This window comes from Podarcis liolepis (assembly GCF_965112155.1).
Source record: "Podarcis liolepis genome assembly, chromosome: 6".
Taxonomy (NCBI): Eukaryota; Metazoa; Chordata; class Lepidosauria; order Squamata; family Lacertidae; genus Podarcis; species Podarcis liolepis.
The window spans coordinates 50,669,382-50,697,269 of NC_139559.1; the positions used below are offsets into that span (position 1 = coordinate 50,669,382).

Consider the following 27,888-nt stretch of genomic DNA (forward strand, 5'->3'; position numbering starts at 1 on the left):
TGCAGCCTAGTCTCCACTCTCATGGACAAAAGGTGGCTCCTCCTAACAAGTGATAACCTACAGTACACATGGAAAGCTCATCATGTTATCTGGGAGATCTGCGGTCGGATCTTCCAGTGCTTTGGTTTTCATTAAAGATTGGGTCAGGGCAGAACTGCTGTGAAAGGCACATGCAACTCCTCTCGCTCAAAGCATTTCCCCTAAGGCTATTTGTCCCACTGAAGAAAGTGTACTTGGTAAATGATGAGCAAACATGAATGAGGTAAAGACTCAGAGGGAACGAAGAAAGAGCGTGGAATCCCAGCAAATTCCACATGCTTTCAGGCTACAAACAAATGAAGCTGGAGGGTGCAAGGCAGTGTCAGGATATATTTGGCCAGCATGACTAAACCAAGCAAAATGAGCCTGGAGGTCCATCCCTGTCGTACAGCCCATTTCCATTTGCTTTTCAAGGGTCCTATGTGGAATTGCTCTTGAGAGGCACGGATGTAGTACTTCATTTTCCAAGGGTGGTTCATTCCTTCCCAGCATTCAGTATTCAGAGCCCACTGAACCAAGACCTAGGAAGCTGCCATATACCAAAGCCAGGCCACTGGTCTATCTAGCTGCGTAGTGTCTACATTCAACTAGCAACAACTCTTTACGGTTTCAGCCAGAACACTTTTCCATCTCTACCTGGATATGCTGGGCACTGAACTGGGTACCTTTTCTATGCAAATGGTTCCCATTATATCCACTGGCCTGTGGAGCCAGCTATAAGCACCTTCAGGTAGAGATGCAGCAAACAGCTCCAGGGCAGGGATCTGGCTTACCTGAAGCTGAGACTTGCATACACAGCAACATGGAAAGCTGCCGTATATCATTTAGCAACATCTGGATAGCTCAGTTGTTAGAGCATGGTGCTGACAATGCCAAGGCTGTAGGTTTGATCCCTGTTTGGGACAGCTGCATATTCCTCCATTGCAGGAGGCTGGACTACAGGACCCCTGGACGGTTAAGTCCAGTCAAAGGCAACTATGGCTCATCTTGCTTTCAGGCTGAGGGAGCTAGCGTTTGTCCACACATGGTTTTCCAGGTCATGTGGCCAGCATGACTAAACCGCTTCTGGAGCAATGAAACACAGTGACCTAAGCCAGAGCGCATGGAAACACCATTTACCTTCCTGCTGCAGCAGTACCTATTTATCTACTTGCGATGATCCTTAGGGTCCTTTGCCCTAATTCTATGATCAAGTCAGACTCTTGGCCCACCTAGATCCCCCCTCCTGCCTTTCCCAGGGATTGAACCTGTGACCTTCTGCATGCAAAGCAAATGTTCTACCACTGAGCTACAGCTCATCCCCAACTCTGACACCCCCGCCCTGACTTCTCAATTCCATTTGGAAATGGAGAGAAGTCTGGGGTGCAGGGCTGAAGGTGCATGTGGGGCCTCTTGCTCCGCTTTGCATCCAATAGTGGCACAACCCTTTCCCATTTGCCCAGCAGGCACTCAGTGTGGTGAAAGAGCCAGCTCAGCCTGACCTCACCTAATGAGGCCTCATTAGCAGCATCCAGCTGTTGGCTGCCCCTCCCTTTCAATTAACTAGCACTAGAAGGAGGGGGCTGCCTCACAGATGGGCTCAGACCCCACAGCGCTTGGGCAAGCAGCCGGGCGCCAAGAGGGAAAGGCAGCCAGGAAGGGCTTAAGTTTTTCTTACTCCTGCGGTGAAGGAGACTCCACCCGCTTCTGCCCCCCCACCCCCGGCCACAGGCAGCCCCTCCCAAGCCCAGTGCGGGCTCAGCGCCTGTGCTTTCAGCCTGGCCCGGCTCCTTGGAGGCAGTAATACCTGGCACAGGATTACAGTCTTGCTGGAGTCTGAAGAGCCAGGCATCCTGGGCCCAAACAGATTTCATAACAACTCATTCACAGTGCTCACATACAGTGTTCCTTGCTGAGCTATTTAAGTCTTGGCTTGGCACACACCCCTGGCCTTATAGGGACTTCTGCCTGCACCCACCTGTTGTAGGGCATCCCAAAAAGCCCAGCCAGTCACAGAGCTGAGAAGAAGTCAGAGCTGTAAAGAGACAGCTCTGAGACATGAACGTGTGTGTGTGTGTGTGTGTGTGTGTGTGTCTGTGTGTCTGTGTGTAGCCAGGCTTGAGTCTAGTTCTTGGCATGACAGTGTAGGTCCTGCCCCACAGCCAGCTTAGCCCTCCGAGGTCAGTGGCAACTGTACACAGCCGTCTGCCCCTCTGCAGGGGCCTGTATATAGCACCACAGTCTGCTTAGGATACAGCTATCTAGCACTGGGCCTGGACTGGTGTCGAAGGCTTGACTGTGAGAGCCAAGGTTCCTCTTTCTCCGTGTCACCCTTGGATGTGTGTGTGTGTTCTGTAGCCATGCCTTGGCCAGGTAGTTCTGCCACTCAGAGAATACTTTGCAGTGTGCCCAGCTGTCCTATATGCAAACTTGTTTTAAAAAGTCCCCCCCCCCAAAAAAAGAGACAAAGGAGTAGGCGATCCAGAGCCTATTGCAAAAAACCTGGGGTACAGCAATACCCCTGCCTGCAGGTTCTCCTTCCAGTAGAGAATGGCTATAGCACAGTGGCTTGCTGACAGTCCCAGGTTCACTTCCTGGCCTCTCCAGGCAAGGCAGAGAAAGATCTCTGAAACACTAAAGAACCTCTGCCAATCCTTGTTGACCATACTGAGCTAGATGGACTGACCTGGTGTAAAACACTTTCCTATATGTGAGTCTGGGTTTTGCTCAGACTAGACACTGAGTAAAACTAGCTATCACTCATTGCCTTAAACCATTCCATTCCTCACTGAGACCTTCTGACTTTGTATCACAGTGGTATTAGGGTGCAGGAAGGCAGGGTGCAATCCACTCTGCGAATGTGCAGTGCTGCTAAATACCATATTTTTTGCTCTATAAGACTCACTTTTTCCCTCCTAAAAAGTAAGGGGAAATGGGTGTGCGTCTTATGGAGCGAATGCAGGCTGCGCAGCTACCACAGAAGCCAGAACAGTAAGAGGGATTGCTGCTTTCACTGCGCAGCAATCCCTCTTGCTGTTCTGGCTTCTGAGATTCAGAATATTTTTTTTCTTGTTTTCCTCCTCCAAAAACTAGGTGCATCTTGTGGTCTGGTGCGTCTTATAGAGCGAAAATTATGGTATATCCTAATCCCCACCATGTTTTAACAATGCCTCATCTTAGGTCAGTTCTGGCTCTTTGGGTGGATGAACCAGATATGCTTAGATTAACTTTCTGAACCTTTATCCCACTATCTTGAGATGCAAAGGTTCCCAAAATTGATTGAGGTAGTGGCGAAGGGAAAAGAGCAACAACTTATCCAAGTGGAAAGGGAAGCCTATCCAATAGTGCAGACCTCACCAGCCTGGTGCCTTCCAGATGTTTTGGACTACAGATCCCATCGGCTGGAGGGCACCAGATTGGCGAAGCTGCTTTAGGGACATGTGATCCCTCAGAGCCATCCCAGGTTGCCTTTCCTCCAAGAACCACATGCTACATCCTGCTGCTGCTCTCCCTTCCTCTTGATGTCATCAAAGCCATCTCCATGGTAACCATTTATGAAGTCACCATGCACTGAGCTGACCATATGGTGACAACAATGAGCAACAGAAAAGAGGGGAAGTTAAGATGGCACAACAAATGTCTTCTATTTTCTCCAACTTGGGCTCCTCATAGGGGCAGCAAGAACTTGATTCTCAGTCTCCCCTTTTGGACTCAGTCTGACCTGCCTTGTTCTTTAGGGACGCTCTTGTTGTCTTTACTGCTTTTGATGGAATGCTAAGCCTCACCACCTCCCCTACTATGGCTTCGAGCACCCCAGCTGTTTCCTGAGCATCAACTGTCCAAGGAGCCCAATGAGGCGTGAATGAGACAGCAGAACATGGCAGGGAAGTGCAGAGAAGGGGGGAGAAGAGACCAGATGGGGTCTGGGGGGCTGCCATTGCTACACATGGACAAGGCATTGTCCAGTGATAAGCTGCGGCGCGTGGGGGCAGTCGGCATGCAATACTAGCTTAGAACCAGTAAGTCCCACTCTGCAAAACCTACTTGCCACCACAGCTGCAAAAGGCAAATTGAGGGTCATGCCAGCAACAGAGTCTAATTCAGCCAGAAGGTGGAGCTAGACAGGATAGGCAGGATAGGAATCCTATGTCAGATATAAAAGCAAAGGGCAAAGGAGACGCATTCATTCTTGTTAGTTACATTCATTCTCATGCAAAGAAGGAAAAATACAGTTGGCAGAATGAAAATGCTTTCCGTGCAGATACAAATGTCTTACATTTCAGGAAATCAGACACCAAACTGCAGGGTGAAACTGCTCTTGGGGATGGCTTATTTTTAATGGGAGATACTTCAGCACACAGAAGGAACATGCTCTAACATCTCAAACTAGAACAACCATGTTCTGCAAGGGCTACATAAATCCTGGATGGGTCAGTCTCAGGAAACCCAGCCTGGCTAAAAAATCTTGAGCTGAACGGAAGCTTAGTCATTCTTCTAAATTGGAAATATGTACAAAGACTTTATTCTGCCTGAAACCATTTGCAACAACAAACTTAAAGCAAGAAAGAGAGCATCTTTCCATTTAAAACCACCACACAAGTATTTGTGCCATGTCACAGAAGAGCCTCACACTGGGTTTGGGGTTCCATCTTTGAGTCCCTTTGCTGTCACTTCTCATCTTTCCCTTGGAGATAAATCCAGCACAGGAATCATGGGTACAAGTCCATGTCACCTACTATCACTGCTTAGGACAATGGTGTTCTTTGCTAGTCTCTGTGGTCCAATAATCTCCTTAAAGTCACATCATGTACTGTGTCAATCTACATCGCAATAACTGTGTTACAGGGCCATGTACCTGTCTCTGGATATCTTTGGGGTGTTGGTGGGTGTTGCAGTGACCTACTACAGGTTCAACGAGGTGTGCTCAGGTGTATTATCTGCCGATGAACATGTATAAAGACTAAACGAATGTACACTGAAACTCTCCACAAAAGATTCTTTCAGTTGCAGACTTAGCTCAATTGTTTAGAACGATTCCCCTGTGTATACACACACACACACACACACACACACACACACACAGACACACACGGCTTGCACCTTTTGGTTTCCATGCATTCACAACAGCACACCCACCCACTTCATACCAAGGGATTTGCACATCTCTTCTCCTGACCCCCACTGGTATTATCACCTTGAAGCAGGTCAGAGTTTCTGGCATGCCCTTCTTACTACCAGTTTCTCAGTTGTGTCCATGACAAGGATACATACACCCTGCAGGAACCCAGGAAGAGTGGGAGCAAGCTTTGAAAGTGTTTTAAATTCCTAGGCACATATTTATTCTCAGGCTCAGCATATGAAGGATGAGAACAGACCCCGACCAAAGGCTCCTACGGACAAGTAGATTTCCAGATCAGAACAGGAAAGGAATAAATCTGGCCACAGCCTTAGTTGCATCTGTACTGGATAAATGCAATGCATACAGAGAGCTACCTGGAAACATCTGCTGGTAGTTCAAAATGCAGGAGCTAGACTTAACAGGTGCTGGTTTAATCGGGGCATGTAACTCCTCTTTTGTACAAAGTACACTGGGTGCTAGTTTGCTTCCAGGCACAATCCAAAGGGCTGATTGTTGCCTTTAAAGCCATTGATGGTTTGGAGCTTACACAGCAATCCAAACCCCTCTTGGACCTGGCCATGGCGTGGTTGGATAGAGTGGAGCTACCTTTTGACTCAGCACTGATGCCTGAGCTTGCCTTCCACTGGAGTAACTGCCCACTGGCAGTGTCTGCACCAGCAGTGGCTAGTTGAAATCCCCAGAACCTGGGTGTTCCAAGAGCAGGGAGGTAGTGGAGCTGTGCTGGCCCAGAATCTGCTGGATCTTGAGCTGGTCTTGCTGCCACCACCTGATGGTATCAGGCTCAATCCTCCTCCATGCCCCCCATCCATCTGTGTGCTGCCACCACTGTGAGCAGCTGTGCTGTGGATGCTGCTGTGGCTCTGCTGCTCTGCACAGCCCTGCCAGAGGGGTGGGGATTTGGGCTGCACTCATAGATATCTAAAGGACTGCCTCCTCCCATAAGAACCCACCCAGCTTCTCTGTTCAGTGGGAGATCCTGTTCCTCGTGGCCTCTCATCTGCAGAAGTACAGCAGGTGGAAACAAAAGAAAGGGCCTTTTCTGCCATGGCACCCACAATGTGGATTGCTGTTCCCTAGGATATTTCACTCACCCTCTTTTTATTTTCCATTCTTTTAGATGCTTTTTTTGTTCTAGGAAGCCTTCACCATGCTTATTATGAGATTTTGTTTTGCTTCCCCAACCCCACCCCAGAAATTGTTTCTGTAATTTTACACGTTTTTAAAATATATATGTTTTATATTTTTAATACATTAGCCATCACGTGTTTCATGAAAAGGTAAAGATGGGTACGAATCTTAAAACAAATAAAATAAAAATTGGTCACACAGCTGAGTAAAACAATCTAAACAGATGGGCATATAACTTCAGTTGACATTTTGCTACAGCCAGGCTTCAAATGAATTACTCAGAATGCAGGTGAATGCTGTGAACTGGAAATCTGGCCATAACTTCACCCATCCTCTTAAAAAGGGACAGTAAAGGCTACTACCATTTCTGTTGTACAGTGTGAATGGGGGAGCGGTGTTAATAACTTCCGAGACAATAGCTGCAAACGAGTACTATATATTCCATTACAGACAGATGGGGTATGGGTACATTCCTCACTGTGTATATGTGGGGCCATAATTTCACCTATAACACTGAGAGGGACAGTAGAGGGGCATGCCATTTCTAGTATAAAATAAGCTCGTCGCCTCATCCCTCACCCTCTACCTCCCAGGAACCAGCAACAATGCAACTGAGGTGAGGGGAGCCCCACCACACCGGCATGCATATATCTCATTCCCTAACAATTCTCTATATTTCTTATCTCTATATCTCATTCTCTAACATCCAGTCAGTGTTACCACTTCGTGGATGTGAAACCAACTGAAATAAGTGAATAAACTTATGCAACAGCTTTTCTGAATGTACGGGAACTCCCACAACAGCAGTTGACGACAGGTCTTGGGACACTTCCCTTCAACAAAAATAAGAGTTTCCCATTTCTTATGTAGCTTTAGTAAAGCAGTGCTCTGCAAGATCAAAACTTAAAACTCAAACATATCCCAACCTGTGAATCGCAGCCTTCCTGAACCACTGTGAAAGTCAGACCAGAAGATGCTCAAACATTCAACCCACGCCCAACACAGCAACATAGAATTCAATGGTAAGCAGCAAATACAAATCGGTCAACAAGTTTGGCTGCTATGGAAGCTTTTGTCTGTGTAACCTCTTGTGGAGAAAGGATTAGAAGATTAGAAACCTTTGTTCAATTTCAGTTCAGTGATATTTCATTGCCGTTACAAGATACAAAACTTTTGGCAAAGTGTATTAGAAGGACTTGCTCTCTGAAGTGTTTGTCAGAAAGTACAAGTTACAGAGCAATCCTATGCATATTTACTCAGAAGTAAGTTCTACTCAGTTCAGTGGGGCTTAGTCCTAGGGAGGTATAGGATGTCAGACTTAATGTACAATTAACTTATAGAAACCATTTTCACAAGATATGATTGTGGCTACAACTGTAAATGTTTTTTAAAAAACAAAATCCAAGAGCTGGAAAAATTCATTGGGATTAGGAGCTATATAGTGCCTTTTAGAAAAATAACTAAAAATAGAGGCCCCCATGTTTAGAGGCAGCAAGCTTCCAATTATCAGATGCTGGGGGCATAGAACAGGGGATGGCTATAGTTGCCTGTGGCTGTTTTATGTAAACTGTACTTAACCACTGGTTCTTTATTGGAAAACTCCCACTAAGAAATAGCCTATTAAAGCAAAAATCCAAAGAACTATAGTACGTTTGTATATTCAGTTAGTTTTAGAAGATTTAGTCCCATTGATTTTAATGGGTCTATTCTAAACAGGACTGAGCCTGGATCCAATCCTATACTGTTGACAATATATGGAGCATCTTAGGAGGATTAAATATGCTGATTCAAAATTGTATATATGGAGATTAGATAACGCACATATGTGCAACTATATTCAGTCAAGCTTCTTAGAAGGTGAGTTAGAAGTGAGCATAGCCCAAAGGTGAAACCTTTTATTAGACCAACTTTTGTGCGGTAAAGAAACATGCAACCACCTGAAATAATTCAACACTCTTCTCAGGCAGATGAAGGTTTTAGCATGATTTGAAGGGCAGCTTGCTAAACCAATAGAAACAGATCTAATTACCTTATTTATTTTTACATGTTTTAACTTCTCTGGGAGAAACCTGGCAGTGGAAGTTTATGCCAAAATAAGCCAAGACAGATCTATATATCTTAAAACATATTCCACTCATAGATCAGACCATTAGAAACGGTGATCAGCTTGAAGTTGTTCAATACGCCCAGGATGCTTTCCCCCCTTAATCTCAAAGAATTATTTTGCTTTAATCAGGAAGGAAAGCTTCCCTTTTTTCTGTTCCAGGTCTCCCATGTGAAAGTAGTAACTTCAAGCTACCAGTGTTTTCATACAACTTCAAAATCTGAAGTTCAAAGAAGAATGCTGTGGTGTGTGTTCTATCCTGGGGGATGGAGAGGCCAGCATTAATGGAAAATACTATTCCAGTGCAATTCCTAAAAATTCCTAAGGGACGCGGGTGGCGCCGTGGGTAAAACCTCAGCGCCTAGGACTTGCCGATCGTATGGTCGGCAGTTCGAATCCCCGTGGCGGGGTGCGCTCCCGTTGCTCGGTCCCAGCGCCTGCCAACCTAGCAGTTCAAAAGCACATCAAAGTGCAAGTAGATAAATAGGGACTGCTTACTAGCAGGAAGGTAAACAGCGTTCCGTGTGCAGCTCTGGCTCGCCAGAGTAGCTTCGTCACGCTGGCCACGTGACCCGGAAGTGTCTGCGGACAGCGCTGGCTCCCGGCCTCTAGAGTGAGATGAGCGCACAACCCTAGAGTCTGTCAAGACTGGCCCGTACGGGCAGGGGTAACCTTTACCTTTACTATTCCAGTGCAGTCCATTTATTATCCAAATCAATGTAACTGCAGGGATAGGAGGATATGTATTTGCTTATAAAAAGCATGTCAAAGGAAGGAGAGGCACCAAGGATGCTGGCTTTCTGCACTTAAATACACCTTGAGCATGCAACATCAGAAAATGCAGGCATCCCCTCTCCCATTTCCCCCAAAAGGAAGATGTCTATGACAAAGGTGTCTCTCACTAAATGTAAATGAACTGTGAAAAAGACTACAAATTGAAATTGGTGACAATAGCTGTACCGGTCCCTCTTTGTCTGTCTGTTTTGTAACACAAAAAAACTTTTTTAAAAAACTAATTAGAAATTAAGAAAGAAAGAAAGAAAGAAAACTCAGGCATAGTGGTGCTGGAACATCTGGTTCTTCAGCACTGGGGAATACTCCATTCTCTACCATCACCATTAAATAGAGGTGAAACAGAACTGAGACAACAGCATGGCTAGAATCAATAACTGTGCACTAAAATCCCCACATTCTGCAAGCAACATGCCAGTTTCTCAATTAAAATAAAGTTTGCATAAACCTATGTGAACAGAGTCCATACTTGGCTGGAAAATATTTTTTAAGGTTTTTGCAAAACTTGGATTTTTATCTTAAATTATGTATGGTAAAGAAGTGTTGGAATTCAGACAAAAGTGAAGAGGAAGAGCGAATTTATGCAGGAGTTTGGTGTGGGGTGTAGCTGTAAGGAGTATGATAAGTTAGGCCTATTATTGTTTTGACCTTTGTAATCCTTAAACACTAATGTTCTCATCTGTATGTTCTGTATTCTGCGCTTTTTAAAATATGGACCATGTGTTTTCAATTTTTTCTTTGCAATCATGCAAGCTGAAATGCCATTACTGAAAAGTAACACCACCAGCATGGCAGCAGGTATCTATCAGAGGAAAACCTGCCAGTAAGATAGGAAAAAAATAAATTCTAACAAAGTTTCTAATATTTAAAAGTCAAGATGTATGGAAATCCCTGTATATTTCAAACCATAGACTTTTTATTATTAGCAATTCAAATATGATGGTCATCTTCCCTGAACACCATTTAACAAAATAACAACAGTGCAATCATATGCAAAAGTAAATCCAATTATGTTCAGTGGAGCTTATTTTCCGGTAAGTGTGCTTAGGTCACGTTCTTAAGCAAGCTAGGATTCTTGGGATTTTAGCTATTGTGTTCCATGTTAAATGTTTATTCTTTGTTCTATGGCAGGCATGACCAAACTTGGCCCTCCAGATGTTTTGGGACTACAACCCCCAGCATCCCTGACCACTGGTCCTGTTAGCTAGGGATGTTGGGAGTTGTAGTCCCAAAACATCTGGAGGGCCAAGTTTGGCCATGCCTGTCTATGGCATGACAACAGCCAAGCATATTTGCAGAACCCCCAAGGATTAGAATGCCAGTGTGATGAAGGTACATTGGTGGGACACTGACCAACAGTACAGATACATAAGAGGTAACTCAGAGTCTAGGCAATCTTATGGCACATCACATATAATGCTTCAAGCAATTCTCTCTAAATTTCCACTTAGTTGATGCAGATCAGAGAGAGAGAGAGAGAACCCACAAATATTCTATAAAGCAGAGCACCCCTTAGAAGCCCATTGAAAAGAGTCGTGTAAGGCTTCAATATGTTTTGGGTCATGCTGGAGGGGTTGAGGGACTGGAGTGACAGAAGCCTTTGCCTGAGCAGACAGACAACTTGATGCAGTTGTCTGTTGTCTCAACTTGATGCAGTTAGAAACCAGAGGCTTTTCTCCTGGGCATGGTCGGCCAATTGGTGTTAAAGACGGATAGAACTTTTTTTATGTATGCAACAACAGCAGCAAGAATACTCATTGCAAAATATTGGAAGACACAAGATCTACCCATCAGGGAAGAATGGCAGATGAAGTTGATGGACTACATGGAATTGGTGGAAATGACTGGCAGAATCCGAGACCAGGGAGAAGAGTCGGTGGAAGAAGACTGGAAAAAGTTTAAAGACTATTTACAGAAATACTGTAAAATTAATGAATGTTAGAAAGATGTTGGAATGAAGTTATATGGCTTTAGTAGAAATGTTATAAGGAATTAAGTATAAATAGATTATTAGAGCATTAAAGGGAAAAATAAGGTTAGAATGTGTTAAGACAATTATAAGATAGAAAACAGAGGAAGATGGAAAGGAATTGCTGAAACAATTAATAGAAGTGGAATACAAAAAGGGAGGTGTGAGGAGGTCATGGAAATTAGTGAAAGAAAGATTAGATATTGAAATTGGACTGTGTTTTAAATGGTTTTTGTTTTGTTTTGTTAGTTGTATGTTAGTGTTTTGCAGTTTCTTTTTTCTTCTTTTTTTGTATTGTATTATTGTATGTTTTTTTCTTTTTTGGTTTTTTGTAGTGTTGTGTTCAATTTGTTTGAAAACTAATAAATATTACTATTAAAAAAAAGACAACTTGATACAGTTGAGCCTCATCTAGCCTCGAATACACTGTGAATATCAGCAACAGGGCTGGCGTGCCAGGTACATGTAACACCTCAGGATACGATAGGTGCATTTCAAAAGGATGGGACCGGGTCCTATCTAGCTGCCTCATTCACAGGTGGCAGCTCTTGTCTCTGTCATGGGTGTGGGGGGAGAACATGGGGCAAGGAAGTGGGTAAGGAGGGAAAGAAAGAGACCCGTGCCAGACGCATACATCCTCAGGCGACTTTCTCAGGCCCCGCTGACAGCCCGGCCTCAATTCTCCAGGGCTGCTCAGGCAGAAAATCCTCACCAACCCCCCTCCTTCTGCTCCCCCCCTTATTATTCCAGCCAGAGGAGCTTCCGCAGCCTAGTAAAGGCTCAGCACCCACAGCGGGGGTGGTTTGGCCAGAGGCCGGCAGGCATGAGCCAGGCTTAAATCTCTTGAAACCCAGAAGTAAAATTCCCTCATTAGGCTTGAACCCCGCAGCTAAGTGGAAGACAACTGCCCGGGTCATCACTGCAGTATATGCCACGGACGCCCCTGCCCTCTTTACCCGCCCAGTCTGCCTAAAAGTCCCCCAGCAGATGCTGCAAGCCCCCGGGCAGCCAGGGAATCTGCCCAAGAGTCAGGAGGCGCTGGCAGGGGTTGCTGTGCAAACAAAGGCAATGGCAAATCCAAGGACAAAACATAATGTCCTTAAAAACGAGCAAGTGAGAGAGTGTCTGGCACTGAGTTCTGCTGGGGGGTTGGGAAATGCCACCCCCTCAATGGGAGAAAACACACACACACACCCCCATCAGGCAGTGTCAGGGCAGCAAATGGGATTTGTGAATGGATCCCCGTTCCAGTGAAAAAGGCAAGCTGCCTCAAGTGCTCAGCATCCTCTCTCTCACTCTACTTAGTACCCTCTCCAGGATTCACTGTGTCTCCTGACATCTCCCTGGGAATCAGGGTTCCCAGCTGAATTAAAGGTACCGCAGTCTGCTACACACTATTGCAGATCCCCCTTTACTACCACACTAGCCATCCCCCTTTACTATCTGGGCCCCAATCCCACTGCAGGCAGACTGGACGGATGCTGTAGCTGGCTGGAGCCCAGGTCTTGTCCATCCGGACTCAGGAAGCAGCAGGACAGAGCTGTTTTTCTCAGGTCCGAGTCCTGCCCACATCCTGGTGTTTGCAAGCTGTACTATGATGGCCCCATTTGCAGAACTTGTGGAGGGGGAGCAGGATCCAAGTGATCTAAAAATGTCCTGCTGGCACATTTGCCCTCACCCCTGCATTGGACTCCCAAAATGTTGATACTGCCTTTCCCCGAAGCACTTGAAAGCATTTCCCAGCCTGCAGAAACCCCTCTGAGGTAGGAATGCCATACAGCATCAGGATTCCAACCCCAAACCCCCTTGTTCAGAAGGAACCAAAACAAAATTCTCCAAAAGTTGGTTCCACAGCACAGCACTGAGAGGTAGAGTTAACACCTGACACATAACCGTTCCCTGTCTTACCATCTCTGCTTCTTTTCTGTAATAGCTGGGTGCTTCCACACAGCCTGCTCACTTAACATTCATCCTGATGCTTGTAGGGCGATCAGACAACATTGGTTATTTAATGAGCGCTCATTCTGATTTATTTTCTTTGCATTTTCTCATATTTCCTTATCAGAAAAAGTCCAATCTTTCCGGGGAGTGTGGAAACTATAAGTCACAAAGCAATGGGTACTTTTTAAATTTAGAAAGAAAGAAAGAAAGAAAGAAAGAAAGAAAGAAAGAAAGAAAGAAAGAGAAGGGAAGGGAAGGGAAGGGAAGGGAAGGGAAGGGAAGGGAAGGAAATAAAATAGAATGAGGCTACAATCCTGTTCCTCATTTTTTCTTACACATTTTATAGAACTCTGGGTTTGAGGCAAGCACTGCTGCCATCCCTGGAAAGTAAAAACAAGGCCAGTCCAGGACTAAGAGTCACATACTCAGAAGGGCTGGAGTCAGAGTGCCAATACCAAGGAAATTTGAGGAGAAACATCCACACCAGTTTTGGGGAGCATTATATACACATACAGAACTATGAACACACAGTTCTTCAATGGCTGAACAGACCTAGATGCTTCTCAGTGGCCTGTCTTCCTCCTCCTCCCTGTTTTAAAATGAATGGTTCCTTTTTTCACCTAGTCCTAGAGCATTAGAAGCAGGAAATACACTGTCCCATTGACAGAAATACTATGTACCCACATATTTCCTAGTAGCTGACTGAACTGGGCAGAGGCCAGATGGAGAAACCCCATTGCACCACAGATACCTGTAAACCTGGCTCTTGAAACACTGATCAATTCCACAAAATAGATGCTAGCACTATGGGTGAATGACATCGCTGGCCCATGCAATCATCTCACTTGTGGCTTTGTGCCCAGCTTGCTCCATCTCCCCAACCGGCTGAAAAACTGTAATTTTCCACAACGTCAGACTGAGCCACACAATGTCACTTTGGGTAAGAGGTAAATAGACCAAAGTTGGCACCTCTGGGCATACCTGGGCATTTGATCCGTCCAAACATCAGAACCCCAGGCACTGCTGGCTGATGTTGGCGGCAAAGAGTGCCAAATGAATGGAAAGGACCATCCAAGGCTAATTACCACTAGCACTTCTGGATCTCACTGTGTGTCAACAACACTTCCCAGTCTCTACTGCCTTTATGTTAATCCACAGCCAATATAGAGCAAAGGGACTGGGCAGCTGCATAGGTGGCATTTTGCAAAGATTCAGTCCAAAAGAGCCCCCGTTATTGATAGAGCCAATTTCATGACACACGTAAACATGCAACAAGATGGGGAACAAGACTTGGCTACTGTGGCTCCAGAAAGAAGCAAGTGGCCCAAAACTATTCCCCCACCCACAACTACATAATTGTCTTGCTCTGCACTACCTATCAGAAATAGGCATTATGACAATAGTTGAATGCTGTGCAATATGAAAGTTATGTTTCGTGACAGACAATCCTTGAAAAAGCCAGGAAATGTTCTCTTCTGAGGGCAAATCCTATGCAATCACAAGTACGCCAATGCTAGTCAGATGAAAGAGAACTACCCAAGAGGACAAACTGGGGGGTGGAGAACAGAACACAAAGAGGTAAGAGAGGTGACCAACAGGGTTTTTATGTGCTATTGACACCACCACCACCCCTTGTTTGTCTCTTCTTGGAAATGCTTGTGGTTCCCAGACTGGGACATCCTGTGCCAAGGTCATGTTTATTTGGTATTTTGGGGAATGTGGACATTAGCAAATCAAGCCCCATCAAAAAGAAGTGTCAGAGAGAGCTGTCCCATTCTTTCCCTGGACCTCAAAGAGAAGCTGTAGGCTCTGAGATACTATTACTGTCTTGGGATAGGCGATTAGTGGGTGATGGGTTTATGCTGCTATTTCAATTATGTCTAGGCAGCTCAATGAGGGGATTAGCTTCTTCTCTGTGGCCAGAAAGCTCCGAGTGCCTGCTCCAGTGACCTAGAGACACTACACAAACTGCATGAGAGCAAGCAGGAAACTTCAATGCCAGGTGACTGGGTGGGGTGAAATGCAGGGGCATTTCTGATTCACCTTCCCATCATAGAGTTGGGAGGGATCCCAAGGATCACCTACTAGTCCAACCCCTTCCCTTGTCCTAGTAGCCTCTGCAAACATCCTCTTTCCCATTTGACAACATTGACTCCCAGAATTGGTTAAAGATTGACTCGGAATATACGTCGTTACTCCGATGCTACGCTGGACTCTCCCCGCCGCACACTCTCTTCTCCCCACCCCAGGGCACAAAACAACATTGACAAAGGACTCCAGAAACAAAAGTAGCAGCCAGAGCATTGAGCAACAGTATAAAAGTTGTGTCAAGGGAAGAAAGCAAGGATGTGCAAGTCATTACATACCATTTCACACAAAGAGCACTGCAATATAGCAAAAGAGAAGCAGAGCTCTTAGTGCCTGTGCATGTGAAAGCATGTGCACACATTTGCAGGCCTGCTGGGATGCTTTCTAACAGCAAGTGCTGAACCTAGACAGAAAAGGGTATGTGCAAAGTCCAAAATGTCCCACAACCAGGCAAATATGGGAATCTGAGTAGTTTTCGCACATACCCTTTGCTGTCTAGGTTCAGCCAATCTGAACAGCACTTGGGCAGGTGGTTCACCCGTTTATCATCTCCTTTCATTTTGATTAATGCTGGCTGGCCTGACTTGGTTTCTAATCAGCAGAATCACATTCAGTTGAATGGAGGTGACCCAAAGGGCACAGCCCTTTACACGTGTGTCTGTGTGCATGAATATATGTCTTTGCATGCGTTGATGTATTATTATTTATTACATGTGTATCTTGACATTCCTCCAAAAAGAGCCAACAGATCACCAAACAGAGCAGCAATAGCACAATTAGAACATCTAAAAACAATTCCAATACACATGCAGACGTGTGGATTGAAAAAGTTGCGGGACAAAATAGTGTGTGCAGGTCACAGATCATACAGTGCTGTGCTGCATGCACGAATGCCAGGGTTTGAGTGCTCTGTGCTTGCAAAATGATGTTTTATGCAGGAAAAATATAAAGCAGCACATGAGAGGAGATGTGTAAAGGAATGCATGGACGTGCCTGTGAAATGCTGCCGTAGAGAAGACCTGCAATCTCTATGGATGGAATGCAAGGGACTTTGGTGTCTCTGTGTTGCAGCTATCCAAACTCCCCTTCCCCCACATGTTCCAGGCCTGAAACTGGCACGGTGCCCCCTGGCTGGGGTGCAGGCTATTTCAGGCGTCTCCTGGGAGCCTCGCTCTCAGTAAATGTAGAAATCCAAAACACAAACAACACAGCGGTGTGGATGGGGGCTAACATTTCCCACCTGCTGAACTCTACATGTTTCCCTGGTAATGTTTGATGACTTGGGGAGGGGGGGCTTTAAGGGAAGCAGCATCACTCCACCTATGAGAGAAGCGAAGAGCCTAGCTCCGGTAAAAGACACCTGCGGAAGGCACATCCTGCCTTCCACTTCCCAGGCTATTTGGGGGAAGAGGAAACGGACAGGTGCATGAGGACTTCTCGGTAGTTGTGCCCGCCCTGTGGAATGCCCTCCCGTCAGATGTCAAAGAGATAAACAGTTATATGACTTTTCATAGATATCTGAGGGCAGCCAAGTGTGCTTTCTTAGTTTGGGGACTCTACATCCACTGCCCTTCTGCTAAAGATTGTTGTGATGCATCTGCATCTAACACCTTTTTATACCGATAGCTGTAAAATATAGGGCTGCGATTTCCTGCACTTGACACATCTGAGGAACTGCCTGCTGGGTATATTATTTATGAAAACCTGGCTGCACTGGAAAGCTTTATTGTATCTAATTCTGGCTTAAATGTGCTTTAACAACTGATAAATAATATAAATTGATACTGTGCTTTAATGATTTATACCGCCTATTCTGAAATGAATGCACGATGTTATAACAGTACAGTATTAATGAAACAGACTCCTTTGTGGAGATTGCTGTATTATGATTTGAAACAAATTGGTACTGAGCTGTTTACGCTAATGCTGCTTTGTTGCGTTCTCATGTAGTGCGTCGCTTTGGGCACATTTGTGCAGAAAAGCAGCAAACAAATTAAGTAACAATTCCTCACCGTCACCCCCCTCCAGACCACCGAGACCCATGATCCCTCCCCCTGCATTCCAAGGGGGCAGAATATGCCAACTCAAACCTGACGTATTCCCCGCAAACTCACCAGCAACCCCTCACTGCATTTTTCTGCCATGGTTGGGGGCCGTGATGTGAGCGCCCAGCTGCCCACTGTCCGTCTTGATGGCTAGGCTTCCCAGGCTACACAGAGAGCTCAGACAGAAGCGCAAATTAGACCAAAGAGACAGGAAGCTGTGGAGAACAAAACGGGCTTTGGTTAGAGAAAATGAAACAAGAGAAGACTCCTGTCCTCTAAATTAGAGGTGACAAAACTTTTGGGGGGGAGGTTCAAGGGCCACATTCACTCCTGGCCAGTCCTGCAGGGGCCACATACTAATGGTGGGTGTGGCCTAAAGTTATTGCAGTCACCTCACATTCACACACACACACACACACACACACACACACACACACACAGCTCCCCTCTCCAGCTGATCAATGTGGAAAGAGGGGGTTATTGCCCATCTCTGCTCATCAAATGATTGATCAGATGGCCACAGAATGAGAGATGTGCATCCCCATCAGGGTGCTGAGCAGAGAGCTTGAACCCTCCCTGACCACTCAAGTACTGTGTCTACTTTACTTCATCCACACCAGCACTACTTTTTTGCCACTGCTATCAAAATTAGGGGCGGGGGAGGTGGTTTGGGAAGGTGGCTGAATCAGGCCTCTGGGCCAGGGGTAGTTACCCCTGCTCTAAATCCTCTATGAGGGGAACACACACACAAACACACGTGACCAAGATTGGTGCATTTGCAAGGACCATCTCTTTTTACAGCAAAAATTACGTTGCCGTTTCCCAGTCTACATTCAGCATATGCCCAAAGATGGTAAAATGAGAGCAGGGCTGGGAAGGGATGCAGAGTTTGGGTTAGCAGGCTCTTATATCTGCCCCATCATTCCTGGTTCCTTCAGCCCATTGCCATCTCTGAAGCGGGAAGAAGCTGCAAGAACCACACACATGGCTGCAAAGAGCGTAGCCAGGGCTCAGGGCAGGGGAAGTCTTCAGGGCACCAAACACGCACAGGGGCACAGCTGCCACTGAGGACACAGATGGGAGGAAATTGCCTTCCACCCTGGTGCACCTAGTCACGTGCCAGGTCAGCTCTGCCATTGTGCTAGAGACCAGGTGGTACTGCCAGGCAGCGAAAAAGGGACAGCCATGGTGTCTGTTTGTCTGTCTGTGGCAGGGAAAGGCATCGCGCAAGATAGTTTGTAAGACATTGGCAACAAAAGTGAATTGGTTGTTGGTCATGAAGGGGGCAGAGCATAAAAGGATGCCTCTATAAACTGTAGCACATGGGGAACAGGGTGGATGGGGAGAAGATAGGGTGGGTATTTAGAGGGACCTTGTTGGTGGCTGAGCCTGAGCCAGTGAGATAAGGAGCTGAATGAAGTGTGCAAGCTCTTCTCTACTGTCTTATAAAAAGGGGACCCAAATTCCGATTCATTTTTCTTTCTTCTGAGATGATGCAACTCCAGATAAGGTGACTTGGAGAAAGCAAACCTGAATTGACTTTTGTTCAGACCCTCAACTCAAATGGCCCAGCTTCATGATAAATGCCAGGGGTCAAATACCCCATGGAGACTGAATACCAACCACCCAAAATGTGCACAGAAATGGGTAGTGTTAAAAATTCTTTTTCATGTACTATCACTGCACTTATCCGTCACTCCAAGAATGCGACTACTGTAAGGAAAGGGTCCTGGTAATTCTGTCTTCTCAGCTCCTAGCAGACCTATCTGAGCACCCGCTTCTTCCTGTGCCTTACAATGGTGGGCCCCAGGTGCCCTCCCCCCCAGGGGGGCTGACCTAGCTGCATCAGACATTTCTGGTCACCAGGGAGGAAACATCACCTCATTCTCCTCACCTGGGCTCCAGCTAGAGGAATGTGCACATGTAAGCATGAACACCAGAGTCCTAGTCTTCTCTTCACTTCCATAATATACTTGGCTCTGAGTACCAGCGTAAACTGGCACTGAAAGCAGAACTCGGCAACAAGAAAGTAGACACAATCATTAAGTCTCTCTAAATTATTGAATTAAAATTCAGAACCCAAATTCGGAAACACTAACGACTAAATAAAAAACATCAGGACCACAGGATCCGTGATCGAATATAAATTATGAAAACCAATATAATTAAGCAAATGTGTGTTGTGTGGGTTTTTGCAAATGCAGAGCAGGGCAAAAGAGAGAGGTGTTTATAAATAACATGGCGGACTCACTAGTTTGGTTGAAATGCAGCGAGCCATGGGGTTGGGTGGGGGGAGAGAGCTTCATTTCAGCTTCAGGACAAGGCTAGATCCTTTTGCTTGACATTCTATGGATGCTAATTGTATTCAGCAAGCAATAAAGCTGAACAAATTGTGCTTCACTTCCTGTGAACAGGACTGTGAACACAAAACTGGGCCCTGGATATCTTATTGGGAAACAACCACTAAACAGCTGGCACATTCACTACAGAAAAACATGAGGTGGTCATTGCCACATTTTTTTTCAAATCTCCAGGACAGAGGTGGCAACCTCAATACCACGGGGCACGTTTGGTTCCTGGACACTTGAAAGGGCAGCTCCTGAAAAGTTGAAGACAGTGAACTGGAACAGATGCGTCATGAGTATGAGCACACAGACTTGCCTCTCATCCCATTTCTTCCATCAACTATTTTATCATGGATTAATTAAAATGTATTCATATTTTATTTTTATTAATTAAATTTCAACACCACCCTTCATCCAAAGATCACAGGATGGTTTACAATATAAAAACACAAAAATATATAACATAATGACAGACAAAATCAATAACACCCCCCACCCCCCATTTAATTAACCAAAGGCCTGAAAGAAGAGGAATGTTTTTTGCCTGGCACTCAAAAATATGCCATTCTTTGGAGACATGATTATATTCATACTTAATATTGTATAATTTTCCATGCACTTTATACACGCTGTCAGTTGCCCTTACAACAGCCATCTAGGGTAGTCTGTATTATTAGCCCTGTACTGCAGACTCGAGAAAAATATGTCTCGTTCAACATCCTCTACCAAATCCAAGGCAGAGAGGATATTTAACAAGGAACTTCCTGGTTCAAAGCTTAGTCATTTAGTTACTACACTGTGCTGTGTTGGGAGCTGGTCAGTGAAATCCCTGCCCTAGAACTTGTGTAGAAATGAATTCTGTCTACCACAAGAATAAATTTCAAATCTTTACTGCAGAACCATCTTAAATACTAGTTAAAATGAGATAAACATTGCAAAATAACAAAAGTAATACATTGGAAACAAGAAATGGGGTCCGGTCCTTTATGCAGTTCAGCAAACTTTTCTCTCTCTGAACCCAGAGAGAGATGCTAAGCTTGTTCATCATTGCAGAGCTTCTTTGCAACCACTGCTGCTGCTGCCAGCTATCTCCCAGAAGCACATGCTGGCTTCTCAAGTTCCAACTTCCTGCTGTGAGAGCTCTGCGGCTCTCCTGTGATGAATCACCAGGTAGTTTACTTTATTGAATGAAAAAGTATCAGTCTTCTTATAGGGCGGCTTCCCATACCTTTTTGTACCAGTGGTCTATGTTCACTTCTTATAGGTCCTTCCAGTGTCTAGTTACAATATTTCTAGCTGCGAGTAAGTAACTTAAGCTTAAAGCAGCATGCGGACAAGCAAAGGAGGACACCTTCACCCTGGTGTAGCTCCTTTTTATCACAACAAGACAACGACCTATCCCGCCCCAACAGCATACAAACTACTATGGCTAATCTGACCCAACAACACACACCCCCACACACATTTCACAGATACAAACAAACCACACTGCAACCAAGCAAGCTTTGAAGCCTCTAATCTCTCACAATGCCAAATAAAAAAATAAATATAATAAGGACCTACACACATGATGCTGACACAAAAACTTGCGCAAACACTATGCAAGAGAATGGAAGATCGCTATCCCCCCATCTTTCTCCCTCCCCCTCTCTTTTCCCCTAACCACACAGTGTCTATGACAATAGTGTCTCATACCAAATGTAAATGAAATGTGAAAAAGACTCTATGAATTGAAAGCAGAGACTTTCCTTGTTCATTTGTTTGTATTCCAACACAAGACAATCTTTAACAAGAACCAATTCAAAAATATCAGCCTTCTCTTACACTTTTGCTGGAGTGAAACTTCTTGCCTAAGGTAAACTTCCCTTTACAGCATTTTAAATACAGTGCATTCAAACACAGCATGTGGTGTACGTTAAACATATAACTATAACATGCTGGCTGCAATGAGGTGGGGTTTCACTTTGTATTAGAGACTGGCAACATTAAATGAAGGAGTGATCATCACTCCAGCTGAATGCAAAAGATAAGGGTGTGATCTTGTGCGCTGGGAAAGGGAACATTAAAAAATGGTGCACTACAATCTCTAGGCCTCCAAGTAATGAGCTTCTGAAGAACACAGGGAGGGAACAACTGCCAAGTGAGGAAGAGGAGAGAGAGGTAGCAGTGGCAGGACACAAGGCCAGCTATACTGTTAGGCAGAGAAAGGGGTTCACCTCAGGTGGCAGATTTAGGATGTGGGGAGAAGCAATGTTGGACAGCAGTTCTGTGTGTGCCACACAGCTCACACCAGACCTCTTAATCTACTACCTCCAGGCAGAGTGGAGGATGCTAACATGTCACCAATCTGGTTAATTTCAGATAGAGGTGGCACTGAGGCTCTCATGTTCTTCAACTTAGGCAGCAAAATGTCTTGGGCTAGCCCTTGTTTGATGTTTGAATTTGTTGGCATATTATTATTATTTCCTGAGAAGGAAGGAAGAAATACAACATAAGAAGTACAGACATAAGTTTAGAAGCAGCCAGAAAATTCAGCATCCTGCGAATTTTAGCTCTTGTTGATAAAGAGGTGGGTGGAAAGCAAATTTCTGGCAGTTCTGAAGGCAAATATAAGCTTGAACATCCGAGTCCCAAAAACCAGAAGGGAAATAAGCACACGATTTTGAGTTCAGGAGGAAGCCTGACAGCGCCCTGCAAATCTCCTCGGAAATCAGGGAAATGAAGATATGCAAAAGGTGCAAATCGGATTTACATGCTTGCTACCACAAATTGTGGCAACTTCTGTGCAGATCTCTCTCTTAAAAAATAAATAAATGCAAGAGTATGCATATCTTGGATATATGGTATCTTGGATATATGGTTGCTACACACAAGTTTTCAGCAGCCCTGTTTCAGGTAAAAGGTGAAGTTTCCACAACATTATAACCAGGAAACAGGCCCAGCATAAAATATGAGGCATGAGTGATAATCCTCTCTGCTGCTTCACAGCCTGGCTCTCACAACCAGAAAGGTGTTTAAACCACCAGCCTAGCAAACAAATTGTCCTCAGGATCCTGCCCAGTGCACACTTGCAAATAAATGTTCATTTCACTTCAAGGAAGGACACCATAATAATCACACTCTTATGCTTGCAGCAAGGAACTAGCCAAAGACCCAAGGTGAAAATACAGCATAACAAAGGACACTCTTGAGGCCAGAGGAGACGTTGTGCAACCAAAGGGACCCTGAGGAGCAGCTGGAACAGAGGCCCTTTCTGCTCCGGTGTCCTAAATATAAGGAAGTACGTGAATGATACACCCTCAAGCTGTCAGGGATCAGACAAGGGGGGGAAAGTATGCTCTGTGGGGAGGTGCACGAATGAAGCGACACAGAAGGCATTATGTGATAGGGAAACTACCCCATTCCTAAGCTTGAGTGACTTGCCCCCACTCTAGATAGACACCGGAATGATGGCTCCCTTTTCATACTTGAGCAGTCCTTGTCCTGCCAACAAGCGGCTACTGAATTGGGATGCAGAAAAGTTTTTCTGCTCTGCCATGCCAAAAGCACGGAAGTGCAATTAAGAAACCCTGCAAAATAGCAGGACATCTCACAAAGGGGACACGAGGGAAGCTGTGCCCAGGGATGGCACTTTCTCTCAGAGCCACTTTGTCCACACACTCTCTCTCTCTCCAGTGGACTGACCCACCCTGCCCACGGGACTGAACAAGGAGCTCTCCCCCCCCCCGCCACACTCACTGCATTTTGGCCTGGGGGAGGGAGCACTCCTGCCAACCATGTCTTGGTTCACTGAATAGCCTTCAGCAGCTGTACGTCACAACTATAAGGGGATCAGAAGTCCTGCATGAAAGTCAATTGCCTTGGAAGAGTCAGCAACGACTTTGAGGGGAGGGAACTTCTGAGACCTGGCGGGAATATATCACACTTAATACTATGAAAAAAATCCTGGCCTTAGCTCAGCCCAAAGTGTTATTTTAACAGTACAGTGGTACCTTGGGTTAAGTACTTAATTCGTTCTGGAGGTCCATACTTAACCTGAAACTGTTCTTAACCTGAAGCACCACTTTAGCTAATGGGGCCTCCTGCTGCTGCCATGCTGCCGGAGCACGATTTCTGTTCTCATCCTGAAGCAAAGTTCTTAACCTTAAGCACTATTTCTGGGTTAGCGGAGTCTGTAACCTGAAGCATATGTAACCTGAAGCGTATGTAACCTGAGGTACCACTGTAATCAGATCTCCACTCTTGCCACTGATTCACTACTCAGGGCTAGCACGACACAATAATGAAGACTGCCCTAGGGTTACGTGTCTGACTATTCAAGCGGCTGAACCCAGATGCTAGGAAACTGAGGACCACCCAAACCACACTGGCAACATCCACATCTCAGTGGTGCAAACAGCTTGATGCTGACCTGCATAAGCACAAGTACGGTTATGTGGCACAGGGCAACCTGCACTTTTATCTCCTCAAGGATGGATGAGACTGTCTCAGAATGAAGCATTGATCTGGGATGTAATCTAGTGACTCTTGCACGTCCCAGCCCATGAGTGTTGGTACTGTTTTGCTGATGGGCTGAAATGGAGATCTGGCGGAACATTATTCCTCATAATCGGAAATAAAACATTGTTACAGATTCTTTTTTAAAAATTAGAACTCCGGGGGTAGCCATGCTAGTTTTGTGGCAGCATAAACAAAAAATAGTATCACAGCAAAAAATAATTATACATTCATTCCCCGCTTTCTTCTTTTATCTGTATTCAGGGAGGGTCAACGTATATTTCACTTCAGGCATTTGACGAAGTGAGCTCCGACCCACAATAAACATGTAATTCTTTAAGGTGCCACAAGGGTCTTTGCTGTTTTGATTATTCAGAAGGAGTAATTTTGTAAGTTTCCTCAGTCTCTCTTTGTAACTGAACAGCCTCCATTTCTGAGTGCGAAGTGAGCTTTTTGCCTTTCAGTCCATCCTCAGGACTGAATCTATTATTTAGGCTCTTTGTTTTAGTTGGGCGCAGTGGCGTAGCGTGGGTTGTCAGCACCCGGGGCAAGGCAAGTAATTTGCGCCCCCTAACCCGTGGATTTGCGCCCCCTAACCCTAACCCCCAGATGTTGCGCCCGGTGCGGCCGGCCCCCCCTGCACCCCCCACGCTACGCCACTGGTTGGGCGCATTTATTGTGGCAAGCTAGCAGCACCTTCAACAAAGTTGTCTGCAGCCATCAAACCTGTTGCAATTAACAATATGTAAATTATGTGTGGATTCCCCCCCCCCCACCGTACCATTGGTACACTGTTGCATTAACTGATTTCCTACTGCCTGAACACCTTTAACTTTCAGATTTGTAATTCTACAAGTCGGCATGTGGCCAAGCTAGAAAGAGGACACAGGATACTGTGAGGCAAGTTTAGGCTCCCAAAGTTGAGTGAAAAACTGTAAGTTATTTTTCGGCATAATGTGCGTGTGCGGCATACACACACAGAGAGAGAGAGAAATCCTGGTGGCACACCATTGACAAGTGCTGGCAAAAACCTCTCACTGATACTACCCCCAAGCTGATGCAGCTATTAAGTCACTCCTTCAACTCCAAATCCACACCTCTCTCCACTTTCAGTATGATGTCACAATACTGGACCCACCACAGCATCGGTTGAAGGAAGCACCACCACCCCTGGCACACACGCACACACACACACACAGCCCGTGGGTGAAAACATTTCCAGAGAAGTCCGAAACACCTGGCCAGAGAGGGCGCGCGATCCCTTTAAAAGCAGCGGAGGGGGCAAGAAAACGGGGGGTTACATCAGCTGCCACGTGGGAGCTGCTCCGCGCCCCGCCCCCGCACATGCCGGGGTGGAAAATTACAGCGCGCGGATCCCCCGGCCCCCGGGAGCGCCCGGCAACTTCACCTCCCCTAGGCCAGAAACCCGCGGCGTCCAGACAGGCCGCGCGCACCCGCTCCCTTCCCGCGTGGCGGTTTCCGTAAAGCTCAGGGGTCCGGGACACCCTTTGACAGCCCGCCTCCGGGGTTGCTCGCTACAGGTCTTGCCTCGAGGCGGCTCCGGTGACAGCGGCGGATGGAACACACTGGAAGCCGCGCCGCCTCCGGACCTTCGCCGGCGCTTCCTCGGCAGCACCACGTTTTCCTACCATGCTTTCCCCGCCCCTTCGTTTCTCTTTTTCTCTCGCGCACACCGGCGCGCGTGTCTCCAAACCCAACCCCGGGATCCTTTTCTCTCTGCCCGCGCCTTACCCTCTCCATGCCGCTCCCGCCTCCTCCTGCCGCTCCCCGCCGGTGCCTCGCCCGGGCTTTTCAGGCGCGCTGTCAAGGTGGAGGATCCTCTTATTGAGAAAATTGCATCAGCCCGAACCGTACTCCTTCAGCCTCGCCTCGCCGCCGCCGCGCACCCTGCGAGCTCGCCTGCTGCGCGTCCCGGGAGCAGCGTGTCCGCGCGTGGCAGCCGACAGTCCCTCTTCTGCCGCGGGCTCGGGGGGGACGCCGACTTTAATGAAAGTTCTGGGAGAGGATTCCGAGGGGGCGGCAGCGGCGGCAGCAGCAACAGCGGCGGGCACGTCCCGCCTTCCCTGGCCGGCTCCGCCCCGCCCGATCCCGCCCCGCTCGCTGATTGGGGCGATTTGTTTCCCCGACCCGCTCCCGCCCTGCCGCGCCGTGGGGCTCTGGGGAGGGGGCTGCGCAGAGCCCTGGTGGCGGCGGCGGAGAGAGGCGGCTCGGCGGGACCCCAGAGGCGGCCCCCTTCCTCGCGCGCGCAGTGTCAATAAATATCGTCGCCGCCCACATGACAAAGAAAACATATACCTCGAAGGCATGCTCCGGCTTGGAGGCGCGCGCGCACGGGCCGCAGGGGGCGCGGACGCACAAAAGAAGCGCGCGGAGCAAAACAGATGGCTGTGGCCACGCGCGTACTCCGAAGGGGCACCGGCGCAACGCGCGCTCGCTTTCTCAGACAGACACACACCGACGCAGAGAGCCGGCTGGGGGCACGTACATTTTCTCGTGGAAACATGTGCGATGCCTTTGGCACATAGATGCGCAACCAGGAAGACATCCGCGCAATTGCCCCTCCCTCTTAGGGCTCCCGCTCGCAGACCCGAGAAGCCCCCACGCGCCGAGCAGCACCTTGGAGAGGCACGTCCCAGAGAAGGCGCGCGCGCGCGCCCCCGCGGTGATTTGGGTGGACCCCGCACAGCGGCTGTAGGTGCCTCAGGTCCTCATTCCAGTCGTGCATCGGACGAAGCCGACAATAAACCTGTTAAGGCTTCAGGTTGCTCTCTAGGAAAGCCTCGTTGTCTTGGGCCCCTTCTTACCTGACGATCCCAGCGATCCCTCGCGGGGCCGTGCCTTAGAAGCATCGTGTCTTCCCTGCCCTGCCCTGTCATCTCGGGCCCGCTCTCCCCAGAGTGCTCCATCTTCTTCTCCAGCCCAAGACCGAGGGCGCCTGGCTTGTTGCGTCTTGCAAGCAAAGGGATCGCATTGCTCAGCCTTGGTCAGACAAACGCGGGGCTCCCTTCTACGTACGAACTGTCCCAGGTGCTGTTAAGAGCCCACTTGAGGAGGAATGGAGCACCCCCCCCCCAGCCCCAGAGTATGAAACGCCCCCCCCCGGTTAAATTGGTCCACAGATTTTGCTCGAGATTTGCGTGTTGCTACGTGGCAGCGATTCTTTGCTGCGCCAGGGAAGCGTGGGCTTTTGCGCGCTGCCGCCCCCTGCCGGTCTGCTGGTGGGGGCTTGGGGCAGGGAGCAAAGCTGTCTCCATCCCGGGACGAAGATCGCAGCTTTGAGCCAAAGAGTCTGCTAATCGATCCAAACCAAAAAAAAAAAGTTCCCAGGGTCGACTTCCCTCTGACTCTCAGCGCCCACCTGCCACCAACAATCGCCCCCTTAAGCCGCAGTAAGGTGCAACTGGCTGTGACAGTGTCCCTCAGAAGACAAGGAGGAAGTGTTTCGTGACGCTTCTTCTCCCGCTCCCCTCACCGCAAATGCAGATGCCATCATTATACTGAAGTGGCATTTCTTTTATAGGACAGGCGCCACAAGTGCCAGTGGATAATGCAACGGATTCCAGCAATCCTCGCTGTGACAGGTCGCTGGTGCTGCTCCACCTCGCGTCACGGCGGGGGGGGGGGGGAGGACCTGTTGACCAAGAGAGCGCCTGCTACTGACCTCTGCCTCTTCCCTCCCCCACCACTGTCAGCATATCTCTTCCTTACATCAAGAGCACATTAGGGGAGGAGGAAGACTGCTTTCTGTCCGTCTGTTTTATCATGCAGAATCTGTTTGAAGGCTCAGCTGTACAATTGTA

The 27,888-nt window shown here is 47.1% G+C and overlaps 1 protein-coding gene across 3 annotated transcripts in view; it reads right to left on the reverse strand.

The window, feature by feature from the left end:
• SLC6A9 (solute carrier family 6 member 9) overlaps positions 1–27,511 on the reverse strand; it is a 56,018-nt gene extending 28,507 nt beyond the window's left edge. Inside the window, exons 1-2 of one of the 3 annotated variants that reach the window (XM_083509614.1) lie at positions 26,893–27,511; positions 17,295–17,440 (exon numbers count right to left, since the gene is read on the reverse strand). In XM_083509614.1, coding sequence (XP_083365740.1) covers positions 17,295–17,324 — 30 coding nt within the window. In that variant the 5' untranslated portion in view covers positions 17,325–17,440; positions 26,893–27,511. Of the gene's footprint in view, positions 1–17,294; positions 17,441–25,819; positions 26,305–26,892 lie in introns of those variants that run through there. The other 2 variants (XM_083509613.1, XM_083509615.1) reach the window with 2 other exon arrangements.
• Between the last annotated feature and the right edge of the window lie 377 nt (positions 27,512–27,888).